The sequence below is a fragment of the Sebastes umbrosus genome, chromosome 9 (assembly GCF_015220745.1).
Source record: "Sebastes umbrosus isolate fSebUmb1 chromosome 9, fSebUmb1.pri, whole genome shotgun sequence".
NCBI classification, from domain to species: Eukaryota; Metazoa; Chordata; class Actinopteri; order Perciformes; family Sebastidae; genus Sebastes; species Sebastes umbrosus.
The window spans coordinates 18,695,775-18,715,258 of NC_051277.1; the positions used below are offsets into that span (position 1 = coordinate 18,695,775).

The window sequence follows — 19,484 nt, forward strand, 5'->3', positions numbered from 1 at the left end:
ATTTTTTGTCTTTTTACATCTATTTTTAGTCTTTTGCATCTTTTGTAGCGGTTTTGCAGCTGTTTTTTGTGTTCATAAATCTTTTTGTAGTGATTTTGCAACTATTTTTAGTCTTTTAGACTTTTCGTGTAGTAGTTTTGCATCTGTTTTGAGTCATTTTGCATCTATTTTTAGTATTTTGCATCTTTTTGTAGTGGTTTTGCATCTACTTTTAGTCATTATGCATCTTTTTGTGGTGGTTTTACATCTATTTTTAGTCTTTTTGTATCTTTTTATAGTGTTTTTTTTTTAAATTTATTTTTAGTCGTTTTGCATTTTTTGTCGGTGTTTTGAATCTACTTTTTGTCTTTCTACAGCTATTTTTAGTCTTTTTGCATCCTTGTATTAGTTTTGCATCTTTTTTAGCTTTTATGCATCTTTTTGTAGTGGTTTTGCATCTGGTTTTAGTCTTTATGCATCTATTTTTAGTCTTTTTGCATCGTTTTGTTGTTGTTTTGCATCTTTTTGTAGTGGCTTTGCATCTGGTTTTAGTCTTTATGCATCTATTTTTAGTCTTTTTGCATCTTTTGTAGTGGTTTTGTATCTATTTTTAGCCTTTATGCATCTTTTTTTTAACTCGTTTTCCCCCTCTTGAAGTCATTTTTTTGTTATTTCTGCTTTTTAAATTTTCTAAAACCAAAGAGAACTTTTCTGCACTTTTGATTTACAAAATATAACATCACCGGGCAAACCAGAATAATTAAATGTTCACATGAAGACTGTGATATGTGTAAATAAATAAATAATTATTTAACTATAGCAAGATTGTCTTTAAGTTTTTTGGGTGTTATCTATAATAGTATCTACACATTTTGTTAGGAAGGACCCCCCCCACACCCAATATCTCCTGGCATATTTTATTCTCTGTAGGAATTCAGAATGTGTCTCTTTATCCTGCTGCATAATATGTAGGAGCATCCTGACCGGATCTGAATGATACCCTACTATAGGCTACAAATAACACAGGAATGTATTATGTATAGATAGCCATTCATCTGACTGGCTCAATAAAAACATGTCTAAGCTGCAGTAACTGTTTCTATCACAAGATGGCGCCAGAGGTTAAACTCTCCATGAATCATTTGACTTCTCACAGACTGAGGTCAACAGGTTCAGTGCTGAAAAGTAGGATTTTTGTTCCTTATTGATACTCTTACCGGCTCTTTTTCACAACTAAATAATTGCTTTTCAATATAATATTTAAAAAAAAGAATATATTCAGAACAGGATTAGAATTTATTTATACATTCAAAATAACTACATGTTGTTTTAGAGCAGCGACAGTAATGTTTACAACAGTAAAGTCACCATATAAACTCAATAATCTCACTGGAAACAATCTAAAATGTCAATAAAATTAAATGGTATTCGAGTTCGACTCCGGAAACGAAACTGAAGTTGAAAATCACAGTTTTTGGCCAAAATTTCAAAAGTTTTGTTGCACCCTGGACTTCTAACCCCCGAAAGGCACGACGAGACCACACTGTCAACCATCAGACCAAATTTAAAGCTCCTAAGTTAAATAGTTTCTGAGTTCTGCTCCGGAAACAAAAGTGTGACACGCGAACGGACGGAAGGACGGAAGGACGGACGGAAGGACGCTGATCTCCTTCTAAAAAAATATATATATATTTTTTTTTCAATGCCGATGGGCACCCTTCCTCATTTTCTGCATTGAGGTAACGAATGAACAAATAAAGAAAGAAAGAAATACACTTTACAGCTCTGTAACTCTCTTTCTCACACTTTCTCATCTGCCTGGCTGCACTTATTTGTTAATAAAAATGTAAATTGTAGTGAAACTGACTAAACTGTATAAACAGTATATATATAAACAGTGCCTACATATAGAGCAATGAGAATTCAACCGCAAATAAATGACCTAAATATAACATAAAGAATATACAACAGAATCTTCTGTTGTATATTCTTTATGTTATATTTAGGTCATTTATTTGCGGTTGAATTCTCATTGCTCTATATGTAGGCACTGTTTATATTCCAGATGTTTATCTGAGCTGCAAGGTTCACGGTTTAGTATTTTCTGCAGTCCTGAGCTTATTCACACAACAAACACTTATAAAGCTTAAAGTAGCTTTGAACTGGACCAGGAAGGAGAAACTCCTAATAATAAGCTGTCAGTGCTAACTTTAAAACTATTACTACGTTTTGGATGACACAATTCATGTATGCCTGCAGTTCTAGTACTAACCACAGGGTGGAACATGGACATGAAAGTGCATAATACTGTAGGTAAGCTCTCCTGATGAGGATCTAGAGATTGAGACAAAGCAGGCCCTCTTCCAGGGCCGGCTCTAACCCTTTCGGTGCTCTAGGCCAAATTCCTCGTAAACCGCAACACACATCAGACATCACAATGGTTTTAAGACAAAAGTTAAGATTTTTATTTTCATAAATACCTGTATTTATAATATAAATAAACAATTGGTCCCTGATATTGTTGGCTTCAAAGTGTTTAGTCAGTTTCACTACAATTTACATTTTTATTAACAAATAAGTGCAGCCAGGCAGATGAGAAAGTGTGAGAAAGAGAGTTACAGAGCTGTAAAGTGTATTTCTTTCTTTCTTTATTTGTTCATTCGTTACCTCAATGCAGAAAATGAGGAAGGGTGCCCATCGGCATTGAAAAAAAAATATATATATATTTTTTTAGAAGGAGATCAGCGTCCTTCCGTCCGTCCTTCCGTCCTTCCGTCCGTTCGCGTGTCACACTTTTGTTTCCGGAGCAGAACTCAGAAACTATTTAACTTAGGAGCTTTAAATTTGGTCTGATGGTTGACAGTGTGGTCTCGTCGTGCCTTTCGGGGGTTAGAAGTCCAGGGTGCAACAAAACTTTTGAAATTTTGGCCAAAAACTGTGATTTTCAACTTCAGTTTCGTTTCCGGAGTCGAACTCGAATACCATTTAATTTTATTGACATTTTAGATTGTTTCCAGTGAGATTATTGAGTTTATATGGTGACTTTACTGTTGTAAACATTACTGTCGCTGCTCTAAAACAACATGTAGTTATTTTGAATGTATAAATAAATTCTAATCCTGTTCTGAATATATTCTTTTTTTTAAATATTATATTGAAAAGCAATTATTTAGTTGTGAAAAAGAGCCGGTAAGAGTATCAATAAGGAACAAAAATCCTACTTTTCAGCACTGAACCTGTTGACCTCAGTCTGTGAGAAGTCAAATGATTCATGGAGAGTTTAACCTCTGGCGCCATCTTGTGATAGAAACAGTTACTGCAGCTTAGACATGTTTTTATTGAGCCAGTCAGATGAATGGCTATCTATACATAATACATTCCTGTGTTATTTGTAGCCTATAGTAGGGTATCATTCAGATCCGGTCAGGATGCTCCTACATATTATGCAGCAGGATAAAGAGACACATTCTGAATTCCTACAGAGAATAAAATATACCAGGAGATATTGGGTGTGGGGGGGGTCCTTCCTAACAAAATGTGTAGATACTATTATAGATAACACCCAAAAAACTTAAAGACAATCTTGCTATAGTTAAATAATTATTTATTTATTTACACATATCACAGTCTTCATGTGAACATTTAATTATTCTGGTTTGCCCGGTGATGTTATATTTTGTAAATCAAAAGTGCAGAAAAGTTCTCTTTGGTTTTAGAAAATTTAAAAAGCAGAAATAACAAAAAAATGACTTCAAGAGGGGGAAAACGAGTTAAAAAAAGATGCATAAAGGCTAAAAATAGATACAAAACCACTACAAAAGATGCAAAAAGACTAAAAATAGATGCATAAAGACTAAAACCAGATGCAAAGCCACTACAAAAAGATGCAAAACAACAACAAAACGATGCAAAAAGACTAAAAATAGATGCATAAAGACTAAAACCAGATGCAAAACCACTACAAAAAGATGCATAAAAGCTAAAAAAGATGCAAAACTATTACAAGGATGCAAATAGACTAAAAATAGCTGTAGAAAGACAAAAAGTAGATTCAAAACACCGACAAAAAATGCAAAACGACTAAAAATAAATTTAAAAAAAAACACTATAAAAAGATACAAAAAGACTAAAAATAGATGCAAAACCACCACAAAAAGATGCATAATGACTAAAAGTAGATGCAAAACCACTACAAAAAGATGCAAAATACTAAAAATAGATGCAAAATGACTCAAAACAGATGCAAAACTACTACACGAAAAGTCTAAAAGACTAAAAATAGTTGCAAAATCACTACAAAAAGATTTATGAACACAAAAAACAGCTGCAAAACCGCTACAAAAGATGCAAAAGACTAAAAATAGATGTAAAAAGACAAAAAATAGATGCCAAACCACTACAGAAAGATGCATAAAGACAAAAAATAGATGCAAAACGACTAAAAATAGATGTTAAAAGACAAAAAAACAGATGCAAAATGACTACGTAAAGATGCAAAAAGACTAAAAATAGATGCCAAACCACTACAAAACAATCCAAAACTATTAAAAATAGAGGCAAAATGACTAAAAATAGATGTGAAACTACTAAAAGTAGATGCAAAAACACTAAAAATGGATGAAAAAAAACTAAACATAGATGTGAAATGACTAGAAATAGATGCCAAACCACTACAAAAAGATGCAAAAATGAAAAAAAAGGATGCAAAACAACTAAAATTTGTGGACCAGTGAGGAAAACTCCCGTTGACCTCAGTCTGTGAGATGTCACATGATTCATTTTGTAGTCTTTAGGCAAGACGTGATTGTTTCCTGGAGAGTTTAACCTCTGGCGCCATCTTATGAAAGAAACACATTACTGCAGCTTAGACATTTTCTTTATTATAAATGTTAGATGTCTTTACATTGCTGTAGTTGTAGTTCATTGTTTTTGGTATTAGCATCAAGACTCGGTGTCCATCAGTTGTGTTTAGTAAGCAGGCTAATAAATACAAAGGAGTATTGTGATGACTACAGACAGACTGTAGATTTCCCCTCTAACACCTGTAATGACTGAACTTTGATGTGATGTGTTTGTGTCTCTTCTCCTCCGTCTGCTCTCACAGGGAGAAGATGATCTGCAGCATCCTGCCTCTCATCAGCCTGACCTGCTGTGTCTGTGGTTAGTTCACTTTATTATCTTTAAAGCACTTTACAGCACTGAGACCATGATCACTAAACTCTCCACAGAAACATCTCTAGACGGAGTTTGACATGTTCAAGTTGTCAGTTTGTCTGCTGCTCACTTTCCCTCTCTGTCTCCTCAACAGGATCATTTGTAGTGAATGTGACACAGACCTCCTATCAGGCAGAGGAGAACCACAACATCACACTGGAGTGGATGTTCACAACCAGAACCGACAGTTCCCCCAACTCACTTTTTATCTACTGTGAACTGTTAGCTGATCTCAGACCCTCAGTCCTGTTTCGTTTCCAGGAAGGTGTTGAGGTCCCAGAGTCTCAGGATGAACAGTTTGCAGGACGAGTCCGGTGTGACGAAGACGTCCTCAGAGAAGGACGACTCAGACTTCACGTGTCCAGACTCAGGACCGATGACTCGGGTCTGTACTGGTGTGACGTGCTCACAGGTTATGGGAGGTACTCCGGGAAATGCTGGCTCAATGTCACTGGTGAGTTGACAGCAGCTCCTGATGAGCCCAGACCTCAGAGACCAACAGTGAGTCCACAACCAGAGAGTCGGGGAAGGATCGGCCTCTACGTTGGACTGGGACTGGGACTGGGACTGACAGCAGCAGCTCTCTGTGCTGGACTCTGCTTTGCCTTCAGACATTATTTTACTAAATCTACTGATAAGAAAGGAAACATCTGTGCAGTCGTAATGAGTTCCTCAGAGAAACAACCCATCAGGACTAACAGGACTCTGTCTGGAGGACCCCCTTTGAATGAGTCCTCAGAGTATACAGTAGTCAGAACACAAGAGACTCAAGACTATATGAAATGATTCTATTTGAAATGATGTTCATGTTACAATGGGTTTGAATTGAAATGATTCCAGCAGAAATAACTAACGTCAGAGTACAGAATGCTTCCACCGTCCCAGATGTTGGATGTCAAACAACATCAATTGTGACCGTTAACATCACCTCAGAAGTTGTTCTGAGACCAAACATCTAAACAGTCACCGTCTGGTTGATGTGACTCCATTCGAGATCCTCCATTGTTAAACCTGGAACAAACTTGACAACAAACTAACTTCACCATCATCCAAACTAATGTCGACGAAGAAGCGTTCAAACAAAGTGAAAACTTGACATTTCTTTTATATCTGCTGCTGATGAAATCATAGACATCCATCCGCATACATCTGTACTCAGGACCGCCGTCAGGCGGGGGCAAAGGGTACAGCTGTCCCCGGGCCCAAAGTCAGGGGCGACCCAAGGCCAGGGTCATGCAAAGGTCTATGGTTGACCCTTATATGGGATCAAGAACAATCCTTAACTTACTGAACTATATCACTGACAGTACAAGTTAAATATATTTACATGATAAATAAATATATTGATATCATTAAAACACCTTTCAACTTATCATCTCTGGCTGGCTACTGTTTCCCCCTGGCTGGTTACTGTTTCCCACTGGCTGGCTACTGTTTCCCCCTGGCTGGCTACTGTTTCCCACTGGCTGGCTACTGTTTCCCCCTGGCTGGCTACTGTTTCCCCCTGGCTGGCTACTGTTTCCCACTGGCTGGCTACTGTTTCCCCCTGGCTGGCTACTGTTTCCCACTGGCTGGCTACTGTTTCCCCCTGGCTGGCTACTGTTTCCCCCTGGCTGGCTACTGTTTCCCACTGGCTGGCTACTGTTTCCCCCTGGCTGGCTACTGTTTCCCCCTGGCTGGCTACTGTTTCCCCCTGGCTGGCTACTGTTTCCCTCTGGCTGGCTACTGTTTCCCTCTGGCTGGCTAGTCCATATCCTTGTGGAAAGCCCTGATCAGGGCCTCAACAAAATAAAAGCCAGGGTACAGAAAGATCAAGAAAATGAAAGGATCAGAGATTAAAATCTTAACCACTAGATGTAGTTTTATGTGCCTGTTTAAATATATTACATACTCTTATGGTTAAAATTCATAGAGGTTGTTTTTTTATTTTGGAGAGTTTAAGTGCCCGTAGTTGCAGAAACAGCCATTTATGATATACTGTATATGATGTATATCAGTGGTTCTCAAACTGTGGTAGGAGAGCTCTTTATAGGTCTGGGTGCGTATGGATCTTCCACCCGCTACTAAGGCTCCTGACGGTGTATTAAATGAATAAAGTGTAAAATAGCCAATATGTCTTGTTTGTTCCTTGTTACTGATAAAGAGTTCAATCATCCAATCCACCTAACAACTCAAAACAAGAGTCAATACCAACAGGAGAATACACTGTTTACCATTGCTGGAGCATTTTGGCAAATTTTTCTTGGGCCCTACCCACATAATCAGCTGTGCTGCTCATCCCACAAATGCATGATCCTTACAAGTTGGACATCATTGCGAAGGTAAATAAACAGGCTTTCCAACGATGTAAAATACAATGACAATTAGCATTGTAACAACAGAGAAATAATCCATCAAACACAAGTTTCTGAACTTTGTTTTTCCAGTTTATGTGCAAATAAACAAATAAAATGAATCAATTAAATGCTCTATTACTATTTACGTGATTCTTGTGGTCCCTCATAGAACTCATATCTAGGAATATTAACCTACGCATATGGAGAAAAAATATTTTAAAATTCTTATTTTTATTGCCCATTAAAATGTCAAATAATGAATTGCTTTGTAATTTAGTCCAACAATGAATCTATCTATCTATATTTTTCTATTGCATGTCATTATTTCTATTAACAGTATCTTAATTACGGATCCAACTCCCCCCTTTTTTTTGTAGACTGAGAGGTCGCTTTATTATGGAGTAGAGTGAGACATCTTTTACACAAACGATCATTGGTACAAGAGAATTCAGCTGTGACGTAGTAGCAGTGATGTGACGTCAACTTTTAATCAACTGACCTCTTTTCATCAGCTCCTGCTAAAAGGGCTCTAATCCCCTGCAGACCATGCTGCAGACACACTGATTAACTCATTGATGAAGGATTGATTGATTAATGATCAGCAGACATTTCAGGCTCGACAGCACTGTGGTGGTCAGCCTGGGCTTATTTTGTACATTTTATCCGAATTTATCCAAATGTGTCTCTTTAGCTCCTCTCAAGTGGCTCCCTGTGGATTTTTAAAAATGGAAATGAATAACTGTTTTTTGTTTATATTTTTATTTTTATTTATTATTGTTGTAGGTCTATGGTACGACAGTACGAAGGAAATTAGGGTTAAATCTGAGATTTCAAGAATAAAGTCGTAATATTACGAGAATAAAGTCATAATATTATAAATTTATAATATTAAATATTTATAAATTATATTTTCTATTTTTTTTCTTGTAAAGTTTAGACTTTATTCTCGTAATATTACGATTGTTTTTCTCGTAAAGTTATGACTTTATTCTCGTTATATTATAACTTTTTTCTCTTAAAGTTATGGCTTTATTTTTGTAATATTGTTGTGACCCTAGTGTTCCGTAGTGCATTTGCACTTTGGCCCTCACTGCATTAGACTTATATACTATATACTTAGACTATAAACTGTGTTACCTTTATCACAATGCTAAAATGTTTTGCGGCTCCAGACAGATTTTTCTTGTCTTTGTTTTTGCCTAAAATAGCTCGTTTGATAGTAAAGGTTGCTGACCCCTGCCCCAGAGAGGTCCAGACACAGTTTGGTAGAGAGGAATGTGGGTGGAGCTGCAAGTGAAATTCTGCTGTGGGACAGATAATGGCCTCCAACCTACTATCCCCCATCCAAACGTAAACTAAAAACCCATCTATTTAGTCTGGCTTTTACGTAATGTTTTATAATTTTATAATTTTATGGTTTTATTGTTTATACTTATTTTATTTATCATCATCATTATAGTGTTTATTTTACTATATTTTGTCTAATCAACATTTTGTTGTTGATCAATATCTCTTTTATTCAATTTTATTAAAATTTCATTATTTTAATACAATCTGCTTATTTTTTGTAGTTTCATAATTTTTATTTATTTATTTTTATTGTTATTTTTATTTCCTTGTATTTTATTTATTTATTATTATCTTAAATACCCATCTTTTATTGCTTTGTTATTCAATGAACTTTTATATTGATTGTTTTGGTGTGCATTAGTCTCTAAATCCATTTTTAACATTCTACATTTTTGTCAATCGTCTGTACAGCACTTTGAATTACATTTGACTTGTTTGAAAGGTGCTATATAAATGGATGGAGGATTCATAGTAGATAAATCGAGTGCAATGTGACCAATTGCTTAAAACAACGTCTCCACAAATAGTTAACGAGCAATGCGCCTTTACTGTTAAACACCGGGTGGTTTTGTTAACTGTATCAAAATGCCGAAACCCGGGATCGAACCAGGGACCTTTAGATCTTCAGTCTAACGCTCTCCCAACTGAGCTATTTCGGCGATAAAACTTTGATGACGTACATCTCATTCTTCAACATACACACACAAAATCACAAGTACTGTACTTTGCAGAATCAGTAATTAACCGACACATATCGGTAAAACGTGAAAAAGCTTCAACCGGTTGTCGCGTTAACCCGGTTAACCGCTTGTGTCTCCATGGTGTCGCCATGGCTCCGAAATCAGAACGTGCCACACGGTGACGTAATTCTTGACGCCCACACTGAGCGCAGAGGCTGCTGGGAAGAAAAGGTCAAGAATCGATGGCCGCGGCAGCAGAGCAGCAGATACTGATTTACTGCTGCAGGAAAACATGATCTCTCTCTACAACTATAACCAATGATACCGGAAAACACGGATGTACTATTTCACATGAGACCTGTACGCCTCGCTGCCTACAATACAGCGAACATTACAGTAAGATATCCTCCGTTAACCTGAGACTCAGTCGGTGCTAGCTGTCGTTAGCTAGCTGGCATCTGCTTTGTTATTGTTTTCATTTCATAAAACACCCGAGAGGTTCTCCAGCCGAGGTTCTCCAGCCGAGGTTCTCCAGGACCTTCAGCCGAGGATCTCAAGCCGAGGTTCCCCAGAACCTCCAGCCGAGGTTCTCAAGCCGAGGTTCTCCAGCCGAGGTTCTCCAGGACCTTCAGCCGAGGATCTCAAGAACCTCCAGCCGAGGTTCCGTAGCCGAGGTTCTCCAGAACCTCCAGCCGAGGTTCCCAAGAACCTCCAGCCGAGGTTCCGTAGCCGAGGTTCTCCAGGACCTCCAGCCGAGGTTCCCAAGAACCTCCAGCCGAGGTTCCGTAGCCGAGGTTCTCCAGAACCTCCAGCCGAGGTTCCCAAGAACCTCCAGCCGAGGTTCCGTAGCCGAGGTTCTCCAGGACCTCCAGCCGAGGTTCCCCAGAACCTCCAGCCGAGGTTCTCAAGAACCTCCAGCCGAGGTTCCGTAGCCGAGGTTCTCCAGGACCTTCAGCCGAGGTTCTCCAGGACCTTCAGCCGAGGTTCTCCAGGACCTCCAGCCAAGGTTCCCAAGAACCTCCAGCCGAGGTTCTCCAGCCGAGATTCCCCAGAACCTCCAGCCGAGGTTCTCAAGAACCTCCAGCCGAGGTCCCCCAGCCGAGGTTCCCCAGAACCTCCAGCCGAGGTCCCCCAGCCGAGGTTCCCCAGAACCTCCAGCCGAGGTCCCCCAGCCGAAGTCCCCCAGCCGAGGTTCCCCAGAACCTCCAGCCGAGGTCCCCCAGCCGAGGTTCCCCAGAGCCTCCAGCCGAGGTTCCCCATCCGAGGCAGCTGGGTCCGGACCGCCTGAGTGATGTGTGTTTGTGCGTCCCGGGAAGATGGATGAGAAGTCCGGCAGCAGCCACCACCACCGGCTCCTGTTCGTCCTGCTCATGGTGCTGCTCTTCGGCGTCATTATGATCCAGTACGTGTGCCCGAGCAGGTCCGAGTGCCAGATGCTGCACCAGCTGGGCTCCTGGTTCAAGGACGGCGGTACAACCGGTTCCCGGAGCGGTGGCAGTGAGATCCAGGACGGGCTCCAGAAGGACCCGTACATCGCAGAAGATGGAGCTCTGGTCCGCTTCGTCCCTCGTTTCAATTTCACCAGATCAGATTTAAACCGTGTTGTGGACTTTAACATTAAAGGAGATGATGTGATAGTGTTCCTGCACATTCAGAAGACGGGCGGCACCACGTTTGGGAGACACCTGGTGCGGAACATTCAGCTGGAGAGGCCCTGCGAGTGTCACGCAGGTCAGAAGAAATGTACCTGTTACCGGCCAGGTAAAAAAGAAACCTGGCTGTTCTCCCGGTTCTCCACCGGCTGGAGCTGCGGGCTTCATGCGGACTGGACCGAGCTGATCAGCTGCGTCCCGTCACGCATGGACTCACGAGAGGCTCCCGAGAACCTGCCCAGGTTGGTGTAAGATGTTTGGGATAGATGGTAGGATGCTTGGGATAGATGGTAGGATGCTTGGGATAGATGGTAGGATGCTTGGGATAGATGGTAGGATGCTTGGGATAGATGGTAGGATGCTTGGGATAGATGGTAGGATGCTTGGGATGGATGGTAGGATGCTTGGGACGGATGGTAGGATGCTTGCGATGGATGGTAGGATGCTTGGGATGGTAGGATGCTTGGGATGGATGGTAGGATGCTTGGGATGGTAGGATGCTTGGGATGGATGGTAGGATGCTTGGGATGGTAGGATGCTTGGGATGGATGGTAGGATGCTTGGGATGGATGGTAGGATGCTTGGGATGGATGGTAGGATGCTTGGGATGGATGGTAGGATGCTTGGGATGGTAGGAGCTTGGGATGGTAGGATGCTTGGGATGGATGTTAGGATGCTTTATTTGTTCAATTGATGTAACTATTCACCTTCATATCGAGTGTGAGTGTGCAGGTGGTCAAAATCTGATTCGAAGATGACATTTGTTTTTTCACAAAGAATGTACTTTGTGCTAAAAATGTTATTTAGTGGCTAAACTTTCCTTAAACACAATGCACAAGCACTTCTAGTACACACAAACCAAATATATGCAGAAGCTTCTTGCCAAACTAATTCAACCAATCTAGTCTCCAAGCATTATGATGGGTAATAAAAACATTAGTTGCAGCACTAATTCAAATTTATCGCAGTGACATCTCAAGGCTATTTTTTTCTTACGGTATTACAAACCTAATGCCTTCTTTTTCTCTCCAGTAGGAACTATTATTATATAACCATCTTAAGAGACCCAGTATCACGCTTCCTGAGCGAGTGGCGTCATGTGCAACGTGGGGCTACATGGAGGGCCTCCTTACACGTGTGCGATGGACGTTCACCAACGCTGTCTGAGCTGCCGAGCTGTTACTCAGGAGACGACTGGTCAGGTTGCTCCCTGCAGGAGTTCATGGACTGTCCCTACAACCTGGCCAACAACCGGCAAACCCGCATGCTGGCCGACCTCAGCCTGGTGGGTTGCTACAACGTCTCCACCATGAGTGAGGATGAGCGCTGGGCGTTGCTGCTGGAGAGCGCCAAACGCAACCTGCGCGGCATGGCGTTCTTTGGGCTGACAGAGTACCAGCGTAAGACCCAGTATCTGTTCGAGCGTACCTTCAACCTGGAGTTCATCGCACCCTTCACACAGCTCAACGGCACACGCGCCTCCAGTGTCGAGGTCCCTGCCGAGACACAACACAGAATCCTCCAGCTGAACCGATGGGACGTAGAGCTGTACGAGTACGCCCGTGACCTTTTCCTGCAGCGTTTCCAGGTGGCGAGGCAGCAGGAGCGCAGGCAGGCCAGGGCAAGGCGGCAGCAGGAGAGGAGGCGGCTCCGTGGAAGGCTCACAACAAAGCAAGGGAGGCAGCTGAAGCCCACAGAAACCTCCCGTCAGCCTGCGAGCCACTCTGTAGTAGCTGAGGAGCAGCTGAGAGCGAAGGCCGGTGGAGACAGTGCAGAGTCAGACGTGCCACTCCCAGACTGGTGGGATCTGGATGAGAACGGCACCGTGGAGGATTACACGGACAATGTGGAGCAGTGGTAGTGACGGGAACAAGCAGTAGGGTGTCTTAATACTAAGTGTGCCAAGTTCTGCCTTGTCTGTTTGTTAATGAATCAGTTATTTTTAGTATTTGCCTTCCACTAAATGTTCCTTGTTTCTCACCATGAACAAATGACACACATTTATTTATTGATACTGATTGTATTTCTTTGCCACAACTGACGTTCATAATGAATACATTTCCTTGACAGAAAGACAGGCTGCAATGCTTTTACCTTTCAGTGATCACACAAGCCTTCTAGACTGGTCTCAAACACATCTGAGCCCTTGTGATGTAGCTTGGAATGAGGGGGTGTTTATGTTTTCTTTGTTATAAAGAACAATTTAATACTTGTTGTTTCTATAAATAATATGCTACTGTTTGTGATTTACAATCTATATGTTTGCCAAATTGCTGTCGTGTCTGAAATGTGTACATTTCAAAATGTACTTTGTGTTTTTATGTGTCTTTTAAGTAACAGAAAAGGAGAATGGAATTACCTCATTGTGTAGCATTAACTGCTAATGTTGTAAAATAACTGAATGTGTCCCAATTTTTTTTTTTTATATATAAAATGCTTTTACATTCACTGAACTATTGTTCTATTCTTGCCATACTTGGATATCTTCTTTCTGTGTCTGATGTCCTTTTGTCTGATCATGTGCACAAAAGACGGCAAGCTTTTGTGTTGCACTTGCAAACCTCTGTATCACCAGCAGAGAGCGCTGAAATAATTTTAATGAAATCAAAACTTCCTGGGTGGACATACTGAGGTCGTAGTTGACATCACAGTTTATTCTTAAATTTGGTTGGATAGGATTTAGACCATTTTTTTCAGTGTGATCCTCAGAGGATTTAATAGAGGGATGAGCTGTGACAGCTGCTCTGAAATTTTGAAGAATTATTCAGCAATATGCTGAAAATGCTCAAGACTTTATGAAGGTTATAGGATTGTTAAAAAGAGAGATTACTTTTTTTTAACAGTGCAGTTGCATTGGCAGAGATGGTTGAGGGATGAGAACAACGTATATGCTGTTAATTGTCTATAAACGTTTTAGTGTATATTTAAATCTGAACTGACCATGAAAAACCTGAATCATGTCTTCAATGTTTGCCTCAAAAGCAAAGCTTTGAAATCTGAAAGCCCAAAATGCATGGACATAAAAAACAATAATTACACTGAAAGGGAAATAATGTAATAATGGTTTTATATAGTAGTCTATCTCTGGCCCTTGATAGGGATGCTGCTCTGGTAGCATAACTTAATATCCTGTTTGGATCAACTAGCTTATACATATGTTTGAAAATTCAGAAGGCCTGTAAATACTGCGTGTTTTCACCGAGCCTACACACCACCAAAACAAACAAATCTGATTTTAGATCAAATAGGCTATTCAATAAGTCATGGCAATTATTTACTCAACACCCTCTGTCCTTCTACCCTTGATTCAGATAAGGAAAAACTCACCCTCCAAAAAATGGGGAAAAAATGGACAAAACCTCTCAGGATACAGATTCTACAGAATAGACCAGGGGTCAGCAACCTGCGGCTCTTTATCCCCTCTCCAGTGGCTCCCTGTGGATTTTTAAAAATGGAAATGAATGACTGTTTTTTGTTTACATTTTCATTTTTATTTATCATTGTTGTAGGTCTATGGTACGACGGTACGACGTAGTATTAGGGCCACATTGAGAAAAAAAAAAAAAATCGGAGATTTCGAGAATAAAGTCGTAATATTATGAAAATAAAGTTAAAGGTTTACGAGAAAAAAGTCGTAGTATTATGAGAATAAAGGCATAATATTATAAAGTAGTAATTGTATGTGTTATTTTCTTTTTTTCTCGTTAAGTTATGACTTTATTCTCGTAGTATTACAACTTTTCCCTCAATGTGGCCCTAATACTCCGTAGTACATTGTCTCTTTGGCCCTCATTGCATTAGACTTATACTTTATATAATTAGACTATAAACTGTGTTACCTTCATCACAATGCTCAAATATTTTGCGGCTCCAGACAGATTTTTTTTTTTATTTGCCCAAAATGGCTCTTTCGATAGTAAAGGTTGCTGAGCCCTGGGATAGACCAACATAATAAAATAGAATACAGACAATCCATATGACAAAATGATACTCATATTTATTGGTCATATTATGTGCTTGAAGACTGTCTACATATAAAACTTGCTAAACAAAAGTTTGAGCCTTATCACTCTCCATAGTACCTCAGGGGTACGAGCACAGCATCTCGAGGACGAGCTTTATGTGAACGCGCTCCTCCTTCACCGTCTGGACGGGGGGCTGGGCTAGAGCTGGTCTAGAGGATCTAGAGCAGGGGTCTTCAACGTTTTTCAGACCAAGGACCCCCAAACTGATGGAGAGATGGAGCAGGGACCCCCTACTATATATATTGTATAAAATTGTGTTTTATATTAAACTGGGCCTAGTGCCATGTATAAATGTACCTTGTTATTGTGCATTCAATACTAAGCTATTCAAATAATACACAGGTTCATATATTCATGTTTTTATTTTAAACACGCGCAAGGTACAGTGAGTAGATAAATTGTAATAAATAATAATAATTAAAAATAAATAAATAATAATAATAATAATAATAATAATAATAATAATAATTAAAAAAAAAAAAAGAAGAAGAAAATTTCGCGACCCCCTGCAGTACCTCCGCGGACCCCCTAGGGGTCGCGGACCCCCTGTTGAAGACCTCTGATCTAGAGGATCTAGAGGGGGGACAGATCTAGAGGGGGAACAGATCTCATCACAACACCTGAACACCAGTGTTGCTACTAGCAACCTGCTATAGCATCAGGTGTAATATAAGTGTAGCTCACCTAACGTTACATATCCTAGATATCTCCTAAATGTATAAAGTAGAAAAAACGAATATATATTTTTTTATCCTTGATGCAATATACACCTCAAGTGCACCTTTGTTTATATTTTATTTGTTACATCTACCCTACCTATTTTACAAGTGCAATTACCTTTGTTTACATTACATCTATTTTACCGATGTTATACCTCTAGTGTAACACTTCTGTTTATATTTATTTATTACATGTACTTTATATTTTATACTTCTAGTGTAACACTTCTGTTTATATTTATTTATTACATATATTTAATATTTTATACCTCTAGTGTACGCTTTTGTTTATATTTATTTATAACATCTACTTTATATTTTAATCCTCTAGTGTAACACTTCTGTTTATATTTATTTATTACATCTACTTTATATTTTATACCTCTAGTGTAATACTTCTGTTTATATTTATTTATTACATCTACTTTACCTGTTTTATTTGCTTTATAACTGTGTGTGTTTTACCTGTTATATGTTTTATCTGCCTCGTTTAGTCTTGTCAAGTATTTGTTTTAAAGCACTGACCAGTGGCAACTGTGAATCTCGTTGTATTTAATACGATGACGATAAAGCTTTCTATTCTATTCTATTCCATTCTATTATTTTCCATTCTATTCTATTCTATTCCATTCTATTCTATTCTATTCTATTCTATTCTATTCTATTCCATTCCATTCTATTCTATTCTATTCTATTCTATTTACGTTTTAAACGTAAAAAATACGTAAAAAATATATATTTGAGTTGTTTCTACTTTGTACATTTGTAACTGTCAGTAATAGTGAGTGATTGGTAACCAGGGACGTGTTTTTATCCTCCTTTTATATGAGTGTAATAATCTACCTGAGACGTGTTTATAGCAGTCTACCTTGATAACCTGCCTGTCGTGACTTTGATTTCCCCCTATAATAATAATCATGTTATCTAAAAACGAAAGCAAACACTCCTAACTCCTCCCTCTCCATTCAGCCCTCCCTCTTCATGTTTTCTCTGTTATTCCTCTGTGTGACTGTGTTCAGTCAGTCAGTGTTGCAGCCGAGCAGCTCATGTAGTTGCAGCAAATATTAGAGCTGCCAGCCAGACACCTCGCTGCTTTCTTTCTTTCTCTCTCTCTCCGCGGCGGTAACACCATTTATTTTATTATTATTCCTATAGCTAGCTTCTATTTTCCTCTTTCACTTCCAGGTAATACTGCCATATCAGACTAACAGCTAGTCTTTGTGGAAAATAACCATCAAAGATCATCTGAATCTGGACTATAAACAGGTAAGAGTGAGCACGTCTGGCGCAGTTTGCAGCAATATTAATGCTATTTTTTGCTATTTCAAAATGCCTGTTCCTCTCTCTGCCTGTTGCGTGAAAGCTAAGCTGCCTTTGTTATTGTTAATTACGGGCGTAATTACGCACAGTAATAACATTTACAGTTGACATGCTTTGGGCAGGTCTGCTGTGTGTGTGGAGACAAATCATGCCTGTCATGTAGCTGAGATAGTGTGGGATCTGCACACAAGGGTTTGGTTGAATGCAACATGCAGGCATTTTATTATTGCATGTCTCTTTACACAGTGCCAGTGTTTCAAGTGCAAAATGAGGAAATTACTTTCTATGTTTACTGCATACCTTACATTACAGCTGGCAGAAGATAAGAGCACCTGCAGTTTCCTTCGTGTTTATGCTATCTGCATGTAGGTTGACCAGATCCCAAACAAACCTAATGTGGGAGAAAGAGTATGTTTGTGTGGGATAATGTGGGACACGTTACTAATGCTGAGAATGTAGTCTTCAATTTTAATATAATGTCTATCTTTTTTTTCAATATTATATTTTTCACAAACGTCCCCAATAATAACATTCTCGGTACAAAGAAACTTAACAAACCTAATATTAACACAAAATAAGCCAGTATAGACACAGGAAAAACATATTATATACAAAAAATAGATAAATAAGTAAAAAGAATATACAGGAGTAAAAAAAAATAAATTAAAAACAATAAAATGAAATAAAATCTATTTATATATACATATATACTGTATACATATATACCTACATATACATATACACACATGCATTATATACACATACAAAAACACATATACATATAATCAATTAAAAAAAATCAGTGTACAATTCAGTCAAATAATTTCTATCTAACTTAAAAAATAAACATTTCTATTCCGCCCCTTAGCATGTAACGTCTCCATGCTTTGCCCTCTGGTTGAAAAAATAACTAATTTTGCTCTGAGAATCACCTTCCAACGGCTTCACCCAGTTATAAGTAGTTGAACAGTCTTTGTTGTAGCTACGTTACCTTTTCTTTGTGGTAGGGTGAGTTGCAGTAAAATGGGACACCTGAGCTCCAGTGGGTGTTGGTCGTCTTCAAACAAATAAAAGTCAATAAAACTATTGATATTTATGTCTTTCTAATATGCCTAAATGCTTCAAAACTATTATCTTTATTCTTTCTTTATTTATTATTATTTATAGTCTTATTGTTTGTTTGATGTTGTTCGATTCTCCATGTAACATCCACACATAAGACTAGGTTTTGTAACAGCAATAACATTGTAAATGGAAAATTTACTCAACATGGGATCCCTTGAGTGTTCCCTACATTAAATAAGACGTTTCAGTGTCCCACATTTTGGACATTACTGTCCCACATTAGAAAATCAAGATTGGTCTGAGAAAACTTGTCATTAGAGTACTGATATGTCTACCATTTCTTTTATGAGTGCGATATCTGCATTTTCTTTTTTTTGGTTTGATTAGGACACGTCCTGGGGATTTCGTAGTGGTACTGGGTGTAGATTGGCTTCATATCATAGTATATTCCAGTCATCTGAAATGCAAAAAATGTCCCACATTTGGCTATTTCACCCATCATATTCTGCCTAAATCTGCATAGCTTGTGACTTTTCCCCGTTGCCCGTAGCCTAGCAGAGACAGGTTAACCTGCATTAACCCCGTGATGACGGCCTTCCCTGCTTTCTTCACAGTCATTGGATAAAAGCCATATTTTAGAAAAACGTCTGCCCTGCAGTGGTATGACCTTTGAAAGCTAGAGCCGATCAAAATGTGGGACATAGTATCAATATGTGGGACACGGGACAAGGGGTAAAAATGCTGTGCAGTCCCTCATAAAGTGGGACACCTGGTCACCCTATCTGCATGTCTGCAGGATTTTGCCTCCCAGGGAGGTTGAGTCTTGTCCTTGTTTACCCTTAAGGGGTCAGGCCACCGTAGCGTAGTGTTGCCTACAGTACATGTACTGTAATCACATGTATCGCCATAATCTTGTCTCATTTCATAATACAGCCAGTCAAGACAAGTTCACGCTCCCTCCAGGCTGTGGACTCTGCACCAGTCTAGCTAGTTTTTCTTTAGTTAATATAAACACTGATAAACTGACAAACACACATGGGCAAGCGGCCACATTTCCCACATAACCTGTTTTCATTTCCTCTCTCACACAGACACACATTAACAGCCTGGGAAGCTCCGTCTTTTATGGTGCAAATAAAACAAA

General features: G+C 39.2%; 3 protein-coding genes and 1 non-coding gene across 19 annotated transcripts in view; 3 read left to right on the forward strand and 1 right to left on the reverse strand.

Moving 5' to 3' along the window:
* Positions 1 to 4,857: 4,857 nt before the first annotated feature.
* Positions 4,858 to 5,979, forward strand: LOC119494920. The gene is made up of 2 exons (XM_037781149.1): positions 4,858 to 5,139; positions 5,288 to 5,979. Exons 1-2 carry the CDS (start codon positions 5,046 to 5,048, stop codon positions 5,977 to 5,979), a joined length of 786 nt encoding a protein of 261 aa, XP_037637077.1. The 5' UTR covers positions 4,858 to 5,045.
* Positions 5,980 to 9,465: 3,486 nt separating this feature from the next.
* On the reverse strand, positions 9,466 to 9,538 carry trnaf-gaa. The gene has a single exon. It is a non-coding gene; the product is annotated as a tRNA-Phe (tRNA).
* Positions 9,539 to 9,717: 179 nt separating this feature from the next.
* hs6st2 (heparan sulfate 6-O-sulfotransferase 2) lies at positions 9,718 to 13,892 on the forward strand. Of its 7 annotated transcripts, none has more exons than XM_037781028.1 (4): positions 9,718 to 10,482; positions 10,543 to 10,685; positions 10,751 to 11,453; positions 12,247 to 13,892. In XM_037781028.1, exons 3-4 carry the CDS (start codon positions 10,876 to 10,878, stop codon positions 13,070 to 13,072), a joined length of 1,404 nt encoding a protein of 467 aa, XP_037636956.1. In that variant the 5' UTR covers positions 9,718 to 10,482; positions 10,543 to 10,685; positions 10,751 to 10,875; the 3' UTR covers positions 13,073 to 13,892. The 7 variants fall into 7 exon arrangements, with proteins under 7 accessions (XP_037636956.1, XP_037636953.1, XP_037636950.1 ...); XM_037781025.1 differs by having other exon boundaries at positions 9,722 to 10,071; positions 10,497 to 10,685; positions 12,244 to 13,892; XM_037781022.1 differs by lacking the exon at positions 10,543 to 10,685 and having other exon boundaries at positions 9,722 to 10,482; positions 10,788 to 11,453; positions 12,244 to 13,892.
* Positions 13,893 to 16,804: 2,912 nt separating this feature from the next.
* The window catches only part of mbnl3 (muscleblind-like splicing regulator 3), a 33,838-nt gene continuing 31,158 nt past the window's right edge, over positions 16,805 to 19,484 (forward strand). For 5 of the 10 annotated variants that reach the window (XR_005208249.1, XM_037780597.1, XM_037780595.1 and 2 more), the window contains exon 1: positions 16,810 to 17,221. The gene's annotated coding sequence lies outside the window, so the exon portion shown is untranslated. Of the gene's footprint in view, positions 17,222 to 19,484 lie in introns of all 10 variants that reach the window. The other 5 variants (XM_037780593.1, XM_037780589.1, XM_037780588.1 and 2 more) reach the window with 5 other exon arrangements.